The 14,999-nt window shown below is 47.0% G+C and overlaps 2 protein-coding genes across 4 annotated transcripts in view; one reads left to right on the top strand and one right to left on the bottom strand.

Moving 5' to 3' along the window:
- SGPL1 (sphingosine-1-phosphate lyase 1) overlaps positions 1-4,512 on the top strand; it is a 53,169-nt gene extending 48,657 nt beyond the window's left edge. For both annotated transcript variants that reach the window (XM_003783587.3, XM_023509555.1), the window contains exons 14-15: positions 1,586-1,706; positions 3,012-4,512. In XM_003783587.3, the coding sequence (XP_003783635.1) occupies positions 1,586-1,706; positions 3,012-3,152 (262 nt within the window). In that variant the 3' untranslated portion in view covers positions 3,153-4,512. The remainder of the gene's footprint in view (positions 1-1,585; positions 1,707-3,011) is intronic.
- Positions 4,513-8,470: 3,958 nt separating this feature from the next.
- Positions 8,471-13,431, bottom strand: PCBD1 (pterin-4 alpha-carbinolamine dehydratase 1). 2 transcript variants are annotated; one of them, XM_003783586.3, is made up of 4 exons: positions 13,381-13,431; positions 10,623-10,754; positions 9,992-10,072; positions 8,471-8,979 (listed from the first exon to the last, which is right to left on the bottom strand). In XM_003783586.3, the coding sequence occupies exons 1-4, from the start codon at positions 13,381-13,383 to the stop codon at positions 8,881-8,883; spliced, it is 315 nt and encodes a 104-aa protein (XP_003783634.1). In that variant the 5' UTR covers positions 13,384-13,431; the 3' UTR covers positions 8,471-8,880. The 2 variants fall into 2 exon arrangements, with proteins under 2 accessions (XP_003783634.1, XP_012656889.1); XM_012801435.2 differs by lacking the exon at positions 10,623-10,754 and having other exon boundaries at positions 13,381-13,404.
- Positions 13,432-14,999: the final 1,568 nt, after the last annotated feature.

Below are 14,999 nucleotides of genomic sequence, written 5' to 3'. Positions count from 1 at the left end.
TAAGTATCTAGGACTAAGGCATCTGCCACAATGCCTGGTTGTTTTTTTGTTTTTAGAGTTGGAGGGTCTCACTCTTGCTCAGGCTGGTCTCGAACTCTTGAGCTCAGGGTAATCCATCTGCCTTGGCCTCCCAGAGTGCTAGAATTACAGGCTTGAGCCACTGTGTCTGGCCTTATTCTATGACTTTGGAAGAACTTAGATAGCAAGGTAACCTGAGGTAGAGACTTTGCTTGAGCCTAGCACTTTGGTAGCAACTATAGATCTAAAGGATTTCTATCTTGCCACCTGGAGTTATTAGATATAAATAACAAGACCATTAGCTTTAAATTCTGGCAGAATCAGGTGATAGTCTCTTGAGACCAGTGTTCACTCATGAGGTTTTCCTCTCACTCTCTAGCCGCTGTACTCTGCAGTCTGCCTTGTACACAGCCATCAGATTGCTCTTATAAAATACTTGTTGCATGGCCAGGTGCAATGGCTCATGCCTTTACTTCCAGCACTCTGGGAGCTGGGGTGGGTGGATTGCTTAAGTTCACCAGTTTGAGACCAACCCCAGCAAGAGCAGGACCCCATCTCTAAAAAAATAGCTGGGCATTGGGGTGGGAGCCTGTAGTCCCAGCTGCTTGGGAGGCTGAGGCAAGAGGATCACTTGAGGAGTTTGAGGTTTCTGTGAGCTATAGTGCCATGGCACTCTACTGGGGACAAGAAAGTGAGACTGTCTCAAAAAAAAAAAAAAAAAGTGCGGACTGGATAATATGAGGTCCAACAATTAAGCTTACAGACTCATCCTAGAAAAAAGTGCCTTGAGGGGTGGACTAGCTCTGGGATCAGTGCATAGCTTCCCAAGGGGAGGACTTCAAAGGTGACTGTAGTGATTTTCAGCATTGAGATATGTAGCACTTATTCTAGGATAAGTTTGCAAACTTAATTGTCTGACCTCATATGTAGTTCAGGCCCTTCAGAGGGTCTCTGATCCTTTATGCCTGTATTGTCTTCTTTAATATGCCTTTCTAACCTAACCTTCCACGATGTCTTTAATACTCTGCCCTACTGAGTAGGCCTGTCCTGTCCTCTGCGCACAACTTTCCTGTTACCGGTTGGCCTCTTGCCAATCCCATCTAGACCATTGCTTTTCCTCTTCACATTCCACTAAACCCTGTTCTCCCTCTAGGGTGAGTTAGTTTTTGTTTGCCCTGAAGTCCTTCAAGACCCAAGTTATGTGGCCCTGTCCCCCCAAGGGCCAGGAGAGCTGATTGTCTAACATAAAAGTGTCCCATTAGTGGTCCTACATTGAAGGAGTACTGATTGTGAGGGAAGGGGCGGGACAGACAACCAGCTGTGCTCATCTAGCAGGATGGTTCTTGATCATTCTGAGAGGCCTGGTGGCAGCCTATGCTTGACAATCCGAATATTTGTGAGCCCCAAGTTCCTGGGCTGGGAGCAACTTGGATGACCACGCTTGTCAGAAGTAACACAAAGAGGCAACCAGTAAATTCCTGTATTGGGTTATTTTGTTTTAGAACGTGCTGTATGTTTTCAGTGTTCATGTCTCTCTCTCTCTTTTTCTTTCTCTCTTCTCCTGTAGTATTCATTTCTGTATCACATTATTACATGCCCGGAAGCGAATAGCCATACAATTCCTAAAGGACATCCGGGAATCTGTCACTCAAATCATGAAGAATCCTAAAGCAAAGACCACAGGAATGGTAGGGACACTTGGAATTTTTTCTTCCCTTGGAAATTCAGGAGTTGGTGAAACATTTAAAAGAATCAGATGACCTGGAGTCTGTTCTTGCCTCTACCCTCTTAGCCATAAACTCTGTTAATTGGAGCCCATGATCTCTGCCCCACCCATTCCCAGGGTTGTTCGAAATCTCAAGTGAGACACTATACAGAGGGTACCAAAAAGATGTATACACCTTTTGGAAAAGAAAAAACCTGGCTTGGTGCCTGTAGCTCAAGTGGCTAAGGCGCCAGCCACATACACCTGAGCTGGTGGGTTCAAATCCAGCTCGGGCCCAACAAACAACAATGACGGCTGCAACCAAAAAAAAGCTGGGCATTGTGGCAGGCGCCTGTAGTCCCAGCTACTTGGGAGGCTGAGTCAAGAAAATCGCTTAAGTCCAGGAGTTGGAGGTTGCTATGAGCTGTGATGGCGCAGCACTCTACCCAGGGCGACAGCCTGAGGCTCTGTCTCAAAAAAACCCTGAATTAAAGTGTAATAATGTGAACTGATAACATTTGTTATCTTATGTCTCTTGTAATCGCAGAAGTCAAATGTGACTTGAATATTACAATTTTAACACAGTTTTTTCTTTTCTTTTCTTTTTTCTTGAGATAGAGTCTATGTTTGTGCCCTGGGTAGAGTGCTGTGGCTTCCTAGTTCACAGCAACCTCAAACTCTTAGGCTCAGGTGAACCCCATGCCTCAGTCTCTCGAGTAACTGGGACTGCAGGTGCCCACCACAGCACCTAGCTAGTTTTTCTATTTTTAGTAGTGGTGGGGTCTTGCTTTTGCTCTAGTTGATCTCCAACTCCTGAGTTCAGGTGACCTACCCACCTTGACCTTCCAGAGTGCTAGGATTACAGGTGTGAGCCACCACATCTTGCCTAGTTTTTTCCCTTCTTAAAATGTGTATATGTTTTTTTGTACCCTCGCAATATAAAGCACCTTGTAAATTAGAAATGGCTTCACAAAAAAAGGTGGAGCAGTGTCCATTTGAAAAGAAAAATTTGACATAGGGAAAGTAATAAACTTGTTTTCTCTGGAATTTTCTACATCAAATCTCATGAGATAGTTCCATTATGCAGAAAGACTGTCTGGAAAGTACCTATGAAAAATTGACTGTGCCAGTTGTTTTTCTGACAAAATGATGGGATGTCCTGGGTGGAAATGGACAGTGTGTGTGGGCAGCACAAATGAAAAGCTAGGATTGGGAGAGGAGGGGAATATTGCCAGTCTTATCCTTATTCCTGTCTCTGTCCTCACTATGTCATTAATTGGGTTTATAGGGTGCTGTCTACGGCATGGCCCAGACAATCTCAGACAGGAATCTGGTTGCGGAATTAACCTCGGTCTTCTTGGACAGCTTATACAGCACAGACACTATCACCCAGGGCAGCCAAATAAATGGCTCTCCAAAACCCCGCTGAACTTGGACCCTTTCTAGTCCCAAGGGGCTTCTGGACTTCAGAAGGTTCTGGGGTATGGAACAGGTCATGCAAAACTGAGACGTCTGGTCTTGCACCACAGAGCACAAGACGACCACAAGACTGCTTGATCCTCGGAATTCTTGTTCCTCCTTTTGTCATCTTTTTGTGGTTTTTAATCTGAAGACTTTGAAGGATTCCATAATGTAATGATTTTGCCCTTGTTTAGAAATGTTACCCTAGGAATTGTTGTCATTTCCTCCTCTAACTTCTTTAGCTTTTAATTTCACTTAATCATTGTGTGGTGGCTCTGAGCTGACCTGATTCCTTAGGGAAGCTGGGGTACGTTTATGAATAGCAAAAAGGTTTATTTGTTATCTCAGGCAGATGTTTTGGCTGGTCAGATAGGAAGCACTATGTAACAGATGTTTCCCCAGCTGGGTGTTAGGTATACTTTAAGCAGGAGGCTCATTCAGCCGGTTAGTTGTCTCTCTTAGAATCATTTTTATTTTTCCAGGACACAGATCTGCCAGGCCATTGTTCCCTATTATGTAGGACTTGCGTAGTCTACCAAGGCAGGGTTTGGGGTGGTCCATTTGGAGCGGTCTCTTCTGTGCTTGCAGTCCCTGTTTGACACGGTTGTCACCATCTTTGGAGACTCTCATTTGAGGTGATGCTCCCATTGATCTGTTCTTGTTCCCATGGACTTGGAAGAGAATATTCTTTCCAGAGAATCTAGGACCTTCTGGCTACAGTGCTGCTGCCCTGAACTGGCAGTAGTCAGAGCACACCTGAGCCTTCTCCTGGACTGGTGATGAGCAAAAACCAGACCCTTTTCTACACTTTTCGGAATATCAGAGTAAGATGACACCCAGATTCAAATATGTGTCACCCAAGTTGGTGGTTGTCTACCCCCCACCCCGACTGCTTTAAGCCATCATGTAATGTAAATATGTTTGCTTGAAGGCACAGCTCAAAGGACCTTCACAAGTTGCCTTGACTTACCCTAGGTGGATGTGAAGAAGGTGTGATAGGTTTTCTTTTTGCTAAGTGTGTTCTTTCTTCCCCACACCTGCCTTTATTCAATGTTCAAAAGTACTTAGCTTCAGGTACTGGGTGCTTCTCAGCCCCCAAAAGGGAACAGCATATGGACATAAACATTTTGGGATAGGAAAGCAGAATGGCAGGCAGCCATTGTGGCCTAAGGCCCAGAATTCCTTCGTAAGACTAGTTGCTCAGGGTGGTGCAGGGACAGGACCAGACTCTGCACCTACTTCCTACCCTCTTCTCCCCTATAGTGGGCACTGGTCTAGTTGAGCTACTGTCCTGCTCTAATGACATAATATAATGTGCCTTCTCAGCAGTGAGCAGTGAGCTATTCCTGGCCCAGGCCCCAGGGGAAATGGATCAGTCTTTTAAGTTTCTATCTGGGTAGGGGAGACTTAGGACATGTCAGAGGAAACTTGCCTCTGTTCCATTCCCCATCTCAGGGACTCCTGAACGTTCAGCCTCTCCAGGCTGGTATCCTTTAGCCTCCTCCACTGGGAGTGCTGGCTGGAAGAGCCAAGACTACCAGACTTTTCCTCAAGCTCCTTAGTGCATTTGTCTCAAGTGTTCTCTAGCACTGTACCTGTTACCCAGCAACTGTGACGAGCTGGCCTTGTTACTGCAGGGCTGGTAGGGTATGTGTGTGCTCACTTCCTGTTTGTTCTGCAGTGCGTTGTGGGTTCCAGAAGTGGTATACATGTCAGAGGAAGAAGCTGAGATCCTTAAGACAAGGGAGTCACATGTTTCCTCCCACTTGCTGAACTGGCAGGCACCTCCTTGAGAGAGTAGCTGTGGTCAGAGGTTGGTGTGAATCTTCTCGGGTCTCCAGCGCATGACACTGACGGAAGTCCAGGGATCCCAAACCTCAGTGCTGAGTGCAGCGGGTACCACTGAGGCTTGCTAGCTGCTGCAGTGGAGAGAAGCGTGGGCCCTGCTGAGTGTGCAGATGTTTCCAGTGTCTCCCCAGCACCAGGCCCCAGAGCCACTTACTACTTCTGTGCTATGACAACATTGGTGCCAGGGGAACATGGTATTTTGCAAAGGGACCTACTGTAGCCACTTAAATTTATGATTAGGAGCCTTAGTTTGACTTAACACTCCTACATATTTTTCATTTTGTGTGTATTTGTGCATCTGTGTGTGCACATAGTAATATTTAGTCTGTGGCAGAGGTGGGTTGAGAGTCTTAATAGTATAATGTGGCTCGCAGATGTCATACTGGCCTCTGCAAAAACTACTGTATTGTTACTGCATTAGAAGTAAGTAGTTGTGAATATACTGCCATGTCACTTTTAATATTATCAGTTTTATACTTGGAAGATGGTACTTGCTTCTTTTAAGTTTTCTCTTTTTTCTAACCTCCCCCCTTCCCATCTCAATGTTTCCTTCCTAATTGCAGCAATAATCTCTTAAAATGCAATTAAATAATTAAATGACCCAAACTGTAATCACCATGGATGTTTGCATTCATTTCACAGCTTGGGCACATACAGGACATCACAAACTGGGTGAATGGGCTGCTAGGGAGAGACTGCCCCCTGGTGGTGAGCGGGGTGTGCAACCATTGGCGAGGGCCAGTAAACAGATGCGAGAACAGAATCTGGCTCACTTGCAGGCATTTTCATAGGTAGCTGAGTGGTCTCCACACCAGGAATGGTGGTCATTTCTGTTTCGGGGAGGTTTGGAATTCAGGTCCTTAGTTTCCTAGGGCCAGGGCCCTGTCATATTTTCTGCCATCTTCATCATGTGCTCTGCTTACACCTGCATGCTAGATTGAGTCCATCTCAGTGGACTCCAGCCACCTGGGCAGCGTAGCTCTGGCTTAAAGCCCTGCATTTGGTTTAGGGTCTGATAGAGTTCTTCAGATGATCTTCACACATTAAAACTGCAGGGCATCTTGTTCCATGAATAAAAAATCCAAAGACTTAGGATCTGAAAGCTGTCATTCGGGGAACCCAGCTTTTCATTTTGGCCCATTCAGACTTGGCCAGAACCAAGCCAAGGAATACTCCCTTTGCTATAGTTTTTTTGCCAAATGGCCTCCTTCCCTGGAGCATCTGGCACAGGGGCAGGGAAGCTGCAGCCTCAGGACCATGTGGCCTTCTGGATCCTTGAGTACAGCCTATTGATTGAATCCAGTTTTTATAGAACAAATCCTTTTATAAAGGCATTTCTTCTGTGAAGTCTGCATTTGGTTGGGGGCCATATGTCCTCCACCCTTGCTGGGGAGAGAGGAGCAAGACATTCTTGGAGAATGAGGCCTGGTCTGTCTAAGAAGCTTTGCCCTCTTCAGCAGAACAGCAATCTGGCTGTTTGCCTTCTCTGTGGGATCTTGGTGGCAATGAGCAGCTTTCAGCTAGACTGGGTAGTGACAGAAGTAATGACTGGGGCCTAGTTTGACAGCTACCCAATCAAGTTTTTGAGAGTCTTTTCTTGCTTAGGAGATTTAATTGCTTTGTGCTTTCCTTTTAACCATAATCTCTTGTATCTTTATGTCCTCTCTATAGTTTTAATTATTTGGATTAATTTTAAAATAAATCTATTTCTAAAAAGTGTTGCCTGTGTCTTTGTCCCACATAAAAACACTTCATATAACTAGTGCCACCTGTGGTAGCATTTTTCAACCCTTTATCCATGATAACAAGCAGAGGCAGGAACATAAGGCAATCCATACCCTTATGTCTAGTGTCTTCTGTGTCCTAATTCTCAGCCGTCAGATCAAAGTACACTTAGAAAAATGTAAGTGAGAAGTGGAGTAGATGAGAGGCCATTGTTTGGATCTTACAGTCTTGATGTTAAACTGCTATCAACATAAGCTGATAATGTTTTACTAGCACATAGGATAAGAAGGGGGTCCCACCAAGCCCTCTTATCAACAATATGCTTATTTCAACCACCAACCTTTGCCTCTTTTCTGACCCTTGTTGGGGTACTGACTCATCCAGGTTGATAGGGTTGTGACATTGCTAGATGCCTGCTCCAAGTGACCCTGGCATTTGCAAATTAGCTTAGTTCTCAGGGAGTGCTTCAGGGTAGGAGTCTCTGCCTCGTGCCATACGTGATGTGGTATTTGTGTGGCATTGCATACAGGGCTAGGGACAAGACTCTCAGCATCCTCCTCCCAGTCCTGGCGAAAAACTGCTCCATAATTGCTCCAAAGATATATAGCTCCTAAGCTGTGCCTTGTGTCTTCTCTTTTATAGGGTCAAAGCAGGCAAGCCTGGAGGCCTTTGCTAGGCTAGATCTCTGAGAAACTGCAGAGACCACCACGATTAGAAATCTCCCCATCTGATGTTAATAGGCCAGTCAGGGTTCTCCAGAGAAACAGAATCAATATACATATAAAGATTTATTGTAAGGAATTGGCTTATATGATAATGGAGATTGACCAATCCTATGATCTGGAGTTGGCAAGCTGAAGATCCAGGAGCGCCTATGATAGTATAGTTCCACTCAGCCCACAGGTTTGGGACCCAAGAAGAGTGGATATTGTAGTTTTGAGTCCAAAAGCAAGAAAAGACTTGTTCCAGTCCAAGGCAGTCAGGAATTCCCTCTTATGTGGGGGAGGGTCAGCCCTTTTAGTCTACATAGCTTTCAGCTAATTTGGGTGAGGCCCACCCGCATCAGGGCAGGCAATCTGCTTTACTCCAGTCTACCAGTTCAAATGTTAATCTCATTCAGAAAGACTGTCAGTAATGTTTGACCAAGCATCTGGGCTCCCCGTGGCCCAATCAAGTTGACACATAAAATGAGCCAGGCAGAAGGTACAAGTTGAGTATCCCTGATCTGAAAGGCTTGGGACAAGAAGTTTTGGATTTTGGATTTGGGAATATTTGCATTATACTTAGGTTGAGTATCCCTAATCCAAAACCTGAAATCCATAATGTTCCACGAGCATTTCCTTTGCATCACATTATTCAGTAAGTATCTGTGTTCATGATGTTCCTTCAGCCATTTCTGCCCCTTAATGATTCCACTCAGGTCTCCGAAGCATAACTCCAATGAAAGCTTCCAGGTTTGCCTTTGTCACCATTAATCATTTGTATTCTCCTTAGCTCAATCTTACCCCACCATCCAGCATTAACTTAATTTGTCCTGTCTGGTAATAGTTAATTGTTTTCCTGTCTGGTTCCCCTAGATGATAATGAACCTGAAGTCCAAGTGGTCTGGTTCCTCTCTTTCCCCCAGTACCTTGAACTGTGCCTCGCACTAAGTGCTTTTAGGGCCTACTTATTTGGATCGACCCTTGGGAAAGATGGTTCTACAGCTTGAGACCAAGTGACAATAGTTTTACTTGATAGATACAAACATAACATGTTTCCATCACATAGGAAGGGGTTTACCTGGTTTCTAAGATAAGATTTTATTTTACCCTGTATCACAGCTTCTTGGGAAATGAATTATAAAGTGAGCAAGAAAACATTACTGTTGCTGAAAAGGTGCAAAGAAAGGAGCTTATTCAAATTAGTGTAACATAATAGAGCCCCAAGGACAGAGAGCAGCACAGGGAAGAGGTCTAAATTCTTGGTGTTGGCAGGGATGCTAGGATCTTCTCCCCACAACAAGGACTCACCCCTCAACAGAGGCAGCAGGGTCTTGGGGCCAAGGGCTCTCAGCTCCCTCCCTGGATTCCCCAATTCAATCACCCCTTTGCCCTGAGTGATTCAAAGAGGAAGGACAGGATCTATGACATGGATGTTGCTACTTGTTCGATGAAGCTGGCCAGGTTTATGTCCCGTTCTGAAAGGCCTGCACACTCATGGGTGCTCAGGGTGATGTGGACCTGAAACAAAACCAGAAATGCAGGGCCATCTGACTCCACTGATTGCACTTAGGAGCAGAAGTCACCAGCTGTTGGGCCCAGCCCTACTGGGAGCTCAGTAGTAACCACTCAGTATAGTCTGTCCTGGGGACCCTTGCTGACATGTCTGTAACGACAGGGGAGACTGACTGTCTTATATGTCTCTCTCATGTCTTTCAAAACTAATGGTGATCTCAGCTATAGGGTAAAAATTTAACGTCCTAATGGTAAAGACAAAACTAAAAACCAATACCAACTCTTAAAACACTATCCATTAGCATAATTTCTACCCTTAAGGTTTTTATACATAGTCCAGCAGAGCTCTTGGCAGATGCTAGGCATCTAATGATTATTTCCATTCGTTAAGCAATCTGATAGGTTGGCTCTGCATGGGTATTTTTTCATTCTTCCATACCTCCAGAAGGATTAAAGCCACTTAGAGCTATTAGCAAGTATGTCTGAGTCCCACAGCTTTTCCTTTCTTAAGTTTTGTCTTCTTTTTTTTTTTCAGGTTATTTATATATATATGTGTGTGTGTGTGTAATTGTTATTATTGTTTCACGTTAATTTGAGGGTACAAAGAATTGGGTTACATTGTTTCCATTGTTAGATAGAGTCTTATAATTGTGTCCCTCCCCCAAGAGGTGTGCCATACACCCTAACATTGTGCCCATCAAGTGGGAGCACACTCCCCCCCACCCCGGGTTTTGCCTTCTTAATGTCTATTTCAACCACAGGCATCTCACTGTTTTAATTTGCATTTCTTCTGATTGTCGTGAGACATTATTTTCCAGTGGTGTTATGTTGATTCTAGGCATATGCAATCTTAATGAGATCAGGAATAAGATGAATGGACGGATTCAGTGGGTGGGCCTGTGGGTCAACCTGTGAGGAGGGCCCACAGTGAAGTACAGCGAAGGGACCTTCAGAGTGAGTGGGGTTTTCAAGATTTGGACAGGGGCAGGGCACAACAGAGGGGCAGGGCATCGCTCACCTTGTTGTACACGTTAAACCATTCTGGATGGTGGTCCAATTTCTCAGCCTGCAGGGCCACTCTTGTCATGAACCCAAAAGCCTATTCAAGTGAAATGAGACCAGGTTAGTGTTCTGAGAAAAAAGACTCTGGGATGCCTTTTAATGGCCTAGATGCAAGGGGTTGGGCTAGTTTCATACAGGGACACCACTCTTGTTTTAATCATTTCCCCCCTTGACATCTTGTGACCGGCTCTCAGGGTTGAGTTAGAGGTTGTCCGTGTATTAGGAAGAAAGTCCTGCTATTGGGATCACAAAGTGGGGACACCACAACAGGCTTTTTGTTTGGCCAGTCTTTTGGCAATAAAATGCCTTAGAGATGTACGCCTATTTCCTACGTGAACTATCTCCTCTGAGAATTGTTCCTAAAAGTTTTACGTAGAGACAGCCCAAGACCCATCTTCCTACTCTGCAATCCCCAAGGATAATTCTTTCTAAGTTATGCAGGAAAATTAATGTCCCCACTGGCACAGTACCCAAGTAACTCGTAGTGTAGTGTCTGAGAGTTTTGGATAACAGAAGGGAGAGAACAAGTTCTAGAGTGTGACACCATCAGCTCCAATCTTAGAAACTGTCCCACCCCAGTGCCATACCCTATTGAAGTCTTTGAAATGGAACTGCTTGAAGATAGCATCACGGCCTTCCAGCTCGTTCCACCCAACAGCTCTTAGGTTTGGCAACAGCTGGTCCCTCTCCTCAGCACTTAGCCTGTGTGCTTTGCCAGCCTAGATGAGGGAAAAAAACAGAGGCCCAAGGGCATTTTTCTCTACAGGTCAAAAAGAAGGCCTCAGACCTTTGGGGGAAATCAGCCAGCTGCTACTGGCAGCTTTGGACATGGGTGACCAAAGGGCAGTAGGTTTTTAAGCAATAGCCTGGGAGGTCTGAGGCTGGGGCCCTGCCCAGGAGGAGGGGTCCAGGATTGTTCACAGATAGGTTCTCAGGCCTTGGGTTTTATAATCCATTCAGAGAAGGAAAATCCCAAGGGAAGTGTCATGCATGTGACTGGCACTGAGGAATACTCCTCCCCACCCTGCCCCCAGGGCCTATGTGCCTCACCTTAAAGGTTGTGTATACTGAAGAGGACACTGGCCAAGAAGGGGGAAAAGACTCCACTGTTCTCCCATCCCCACCCCTTAGTCGGTGGCAGCACAGGCAGCATCTTCAAAGTGTGGACTACAAGTCAACATCCCTGGGGCTGGGCAAAGGAACTGGTGTTTTAAAACAGGCATCCAGGCCAGGTGTGGTGGCTCACACCTGTAGTCCTAGCACTCTGGGAGGCTGAGAAAGGTAGATTGCTTGAGCTCAGGAATTTGAGACCAGCCTGGGCAAGAGTCAGACGCTGTTTCTACTAAAAATAGAAAAAAAAGCTAGCTGGGTATTGTGGTGGGTGCCTGTAGTCCAAGCTACTCAGGAGGCTAAAGTAGGACGATTGCTTGTACCCAGGAGTTTGAGGTTGCTGTGAGCTATGATGATGCTGTGGCACTCTATCCAGGGCAGAGAGTGAGACTCTGTCCCAGAATAAATAAATAATAAATAAAACAAGCATCCAGACCATTCTTAGCCACATGGCAGGTGACAACCACTGGCACCACCACTGGTAAGTACTCAACCACACTCCCATACAGCCTCTGGTCCCTGAGCCACCAGGCCCAGGGATCCCAAGTTCTCCATCTTCTGTCCTCTTCTGGCTAGAGCTCAGACCCATAAGCAGAAGTAACTTGGCTAAGAGCAACAACTGGCAAATCCAGTGCCCCTGTCCTCTTTACCTATTGTACAAAGTGCCCTCCAGGCAGCTCAAATGTGCATAATCCAGGCCACAGTGGAATGTCACAGGATCCAGGGAAGCAAGGAGGGTTCTGTTCTGGGAGGATCCAGGTCTAGTGTAAAAGCCTAGCTTTCTAAAACAGCACACCCCAGGACAGAAACAGTGTGCTGAACTGAAAATGAGGTCTGGGGAGACACATGAGGGAGGTTAGTTCAGCTTTTATAAGGCAGCCCGCTGACTGGACACCCCAGCCAGGTGGCTGTAGCTTTCTTGGCAGAACCTCCAGCTCACAGATCATTTCATCAAAGGGACACTGTAGGAAACTGCATTGTTATAAGCAAAAATCATCTCCATTTAAAACCCCCCTCCTGGGACAAGTAGGCTTGTGATAGGCTTTAGGGTAGCATCAAAGTACTCTTAAAGTCCACTTTTTCCTCCCTCTCCTAAAAAAAGTGCTCTCTCTGGACTGATCTGGCTCGGCCCTCTCCTCCCCTTTGCTCTGGATAGCTACAGAGATGGCGGCAGTGATTGGCATCATCTGCCCAGCAGGCCTCTGCTCCAGAGGAGAGAGCCCTTTTCTAGTGGCTGGCGATTCTGGTCCGTGTATCCAGGCAACCAGAAGTCTGCCCAGCCACCAGAATTCACTGTTTACTTCCTTGGCTCTGAAAGGGGTGGGTCGGTGGGTGGGTAAAGGTGAACTTCTGGGAGACTCCCCTTTCTTGGCAGAGTCTTCTGGAATCCCCCAAGTCACACAGCCTGGGCCTGAAGTGACAAACCTGAGCTCTGGGGACAGAGGGGGAAGGGACTGTGTTTGCTTAGTAAATGGCCAGTCAGGCCCAGCCTCCTCTGGGGAGTGTGCAGTGGGGTTACCGATTACCAAGCCTGCATCCTTGGGGCCTGGTGCCCCTCAGGACCATTCCCACTCAACCTCTGTCCCTAAGTCACAGTTGGTCAAAACACCCAGTCTTGACTGCTCCTAAGGCCTCTGGGCCAGGAATGGTGTGTGTGGTGTAGCTTCCTGGGCCTCCTAGCACACCAGAGCAAAGGCCCCGAGATGTCTCCCCTCTATGGGGGAGCGCAAAGCTGTGGGGTGGCTCAGCCTTGTGGAGGGATGAGCTTGAGCCTCCACTACGTCCCCACGGCAGAGCACAGGCCTCAGATGAGGCTTAGTCCCTGCCAGACCCTGTACCCAGAAGTGGAGCGAGCAGGGACCAAGAACGCACAGGAACCCACAAACTTACTCTCTCCCTCGCACTCACCTGCGCCCCCAAATACACAACAAAACCGTGGCCCCTGAGAGGGACAACGGCGGGCTCCCTATGATGTTCCTCCGCGCCAAGCACGGGTCGGGAGCGAGCACTGGCCTGGGAGTCAAGGGCAGGTCTGGCCTGCCGCCTAGCTGGGGCCCGACCTGCCACCACGTCTCTCCTGGATCCCGCCCGGCACCGTAGGCAACGGGGAGTGGGGCGGAGACCCCGACTCCACAGCCGGGACGCGGCGGCTTCGCAAAGGGTCCGGAGGACCCTCCTTCACCGGCTCCCGCTCCGGCTCCCCACCCTGCGCGGCGCCCGATCTCCCCCGCTCACCATGTCGCGGCGCAGGCGGGCAGGCAGCAGGTGGCCGATAGGGCGAGCTTCCAGGCTGGGCCCCGGTTGCCTCCCCGGGGCGGGGCCGCGCTCGGGCCGCCCACGGGCTAATGATTTACGTCCGGGCCGGCCGGCGGGCGCGCTCTGCTGGCTTCCAGCACGTTCCCCGCCGCTCGGTGCCACACAGGGGCCTGGGTCTGTGTGTGTCGAGGGGTGGGGGATGGTGGTACACGGAGGTCCTGCTGCTGACCTCTGGATTTAAATCACTGGGTGATCCTGGGAACGAGATGACCCTTTTCCTTTTTAAACAAGGTGTTTTTGCGGGGCACGGTGGCGCACACGTGTAATCCTAGCACCCTAGGAGGCCGAGGTGGGAGGATCCATTGAGCTCGAGTTCGAGACCAACCTCAGCAAAAGGACGCGCGTCTCTACCAAAAATGAAAAAATTAGTCGGGCATGATGGCGCGCACTCGTCGCCCCAGCTCTTCCAGAGGCAGGAGGATCCCTTGAACTCAGGAATTTGAGGCTGCTGTGCGCTATGATCACACTACTGTACCCATCCTGGGCAGCAGAGACGCTGTGGAACACTATCTCGAAAGGAAGGAGAGGAGGGAGGAAGGAAGGAAACTTTTATTCAGGTATAATTGACATACAACAAATTGCACATATTTAAAGTGTACAATTTGATAAGTTTTGACATGTTTCCCTCCTGAAACCATCACCACGATCAAGATTATGAACATACCCATCACTGCTAAGAGTTTCCTCATGCCCTTTGCTAACCCTTTCCTCCCTGAGTCCTCCTCCCTAGGCAACCATGATGATATGCCTTTGGCCACTGTAGATTGGTTTGGATTTTCTAGAATTTTAGGTAAATGAACCATACAGTATATACTCAGCATAATTAGTTTGAGGGTCATCCATGTTGTTGTAATAGTTTCTTTTCGTGGCAGAGTAAAAATTATTTATTTTATAGTGTTCTATTGTACCAGTATAGCACGATTTGTTTAGCAATTTATTGTTGACAGACATTTGGATAGTTTCTAGTTTGGGCTATTACAAATAAAGCTGTTCTGAATATTCCTGTGCAAATCTTTTTATGGACATAGCGTTCACTTTTCTTTAGTTAAAGTACCTAGGAATGGAATGTCTGAGTCATGTGACTGGCCTAAGTTTATAATAACTGATTGGGAAACTGCCCCATTGTTTTCCAATGTGGTCGTATCATTTTATGTTCCCAGTAGGGTATGGAGGTTCTGATTCCGCATCCTCACCAACACTGACTTGGTACAGTCAGACTTTTTCATTTTAGCCATTCTACATTGGCTAAAACGGGGCCTGGGGTAGTGTGTGTTGGGGGTTGGTAGACCGGTCCTGCTGCAGACTTCTGGGTTAAAATCTCCTGCTAATTTATCAGTAGTGTACTTCATTGTGGTTTTGAGATTCGTTAAAGACTAATGATATGACATCTTTACATATTTTTATGTGCCATAGGTAAGTCCTCTTTAGTGAATTTTTTTTTTTTTTTGTGCCTTGGCATCATAGCTTACAGCAATCTTAAACTCTTGGGCTCAAGTGATCTTCTTGCCACAGCCTCCCAAGTAGCTGGGACTACAGGC

Source organism: Otolemur garnettii, unplaced genomic scaffold (genome assembly GCF_000181295.1).
Source record: "Otolemur garnettii isolate 467f Iridium unplaced genomic scaffold, OtoGar3 scaffold00008, whole genome shotgun sequence".
Taxonomy (NCBI): Eukaryota; Metazoa; Chordata; class Mammalia; order Primates; family Galagidae; genus Otolemur; species Otolemur garnettii.
The sequence above is the reverse complement of the archived record's forward strand: the minus strand, read 5'-3'. Positions and strand labels throughout refer to the sequence as shown.

Bases quoted from the DNA above. Each gene is read 5' to 3' on its own strand.
- PCBD1 (XM_003783586.3), bottom strand. The intron at 10,073-10,622 runs GTATGGCACTGG...TCACTTGAATAG, and splicing joins ATTTCAAAGACTTCAATAGG to GCTTTTGGGTTCATGACAAG. The intron at 8,980-9,991 runs GTGAGCGATGCC...GTTTTGTTTCAG, and splicing joins GGTTTAACGTGTACAACAAG to GTCCACATCACCCTGAGCAC.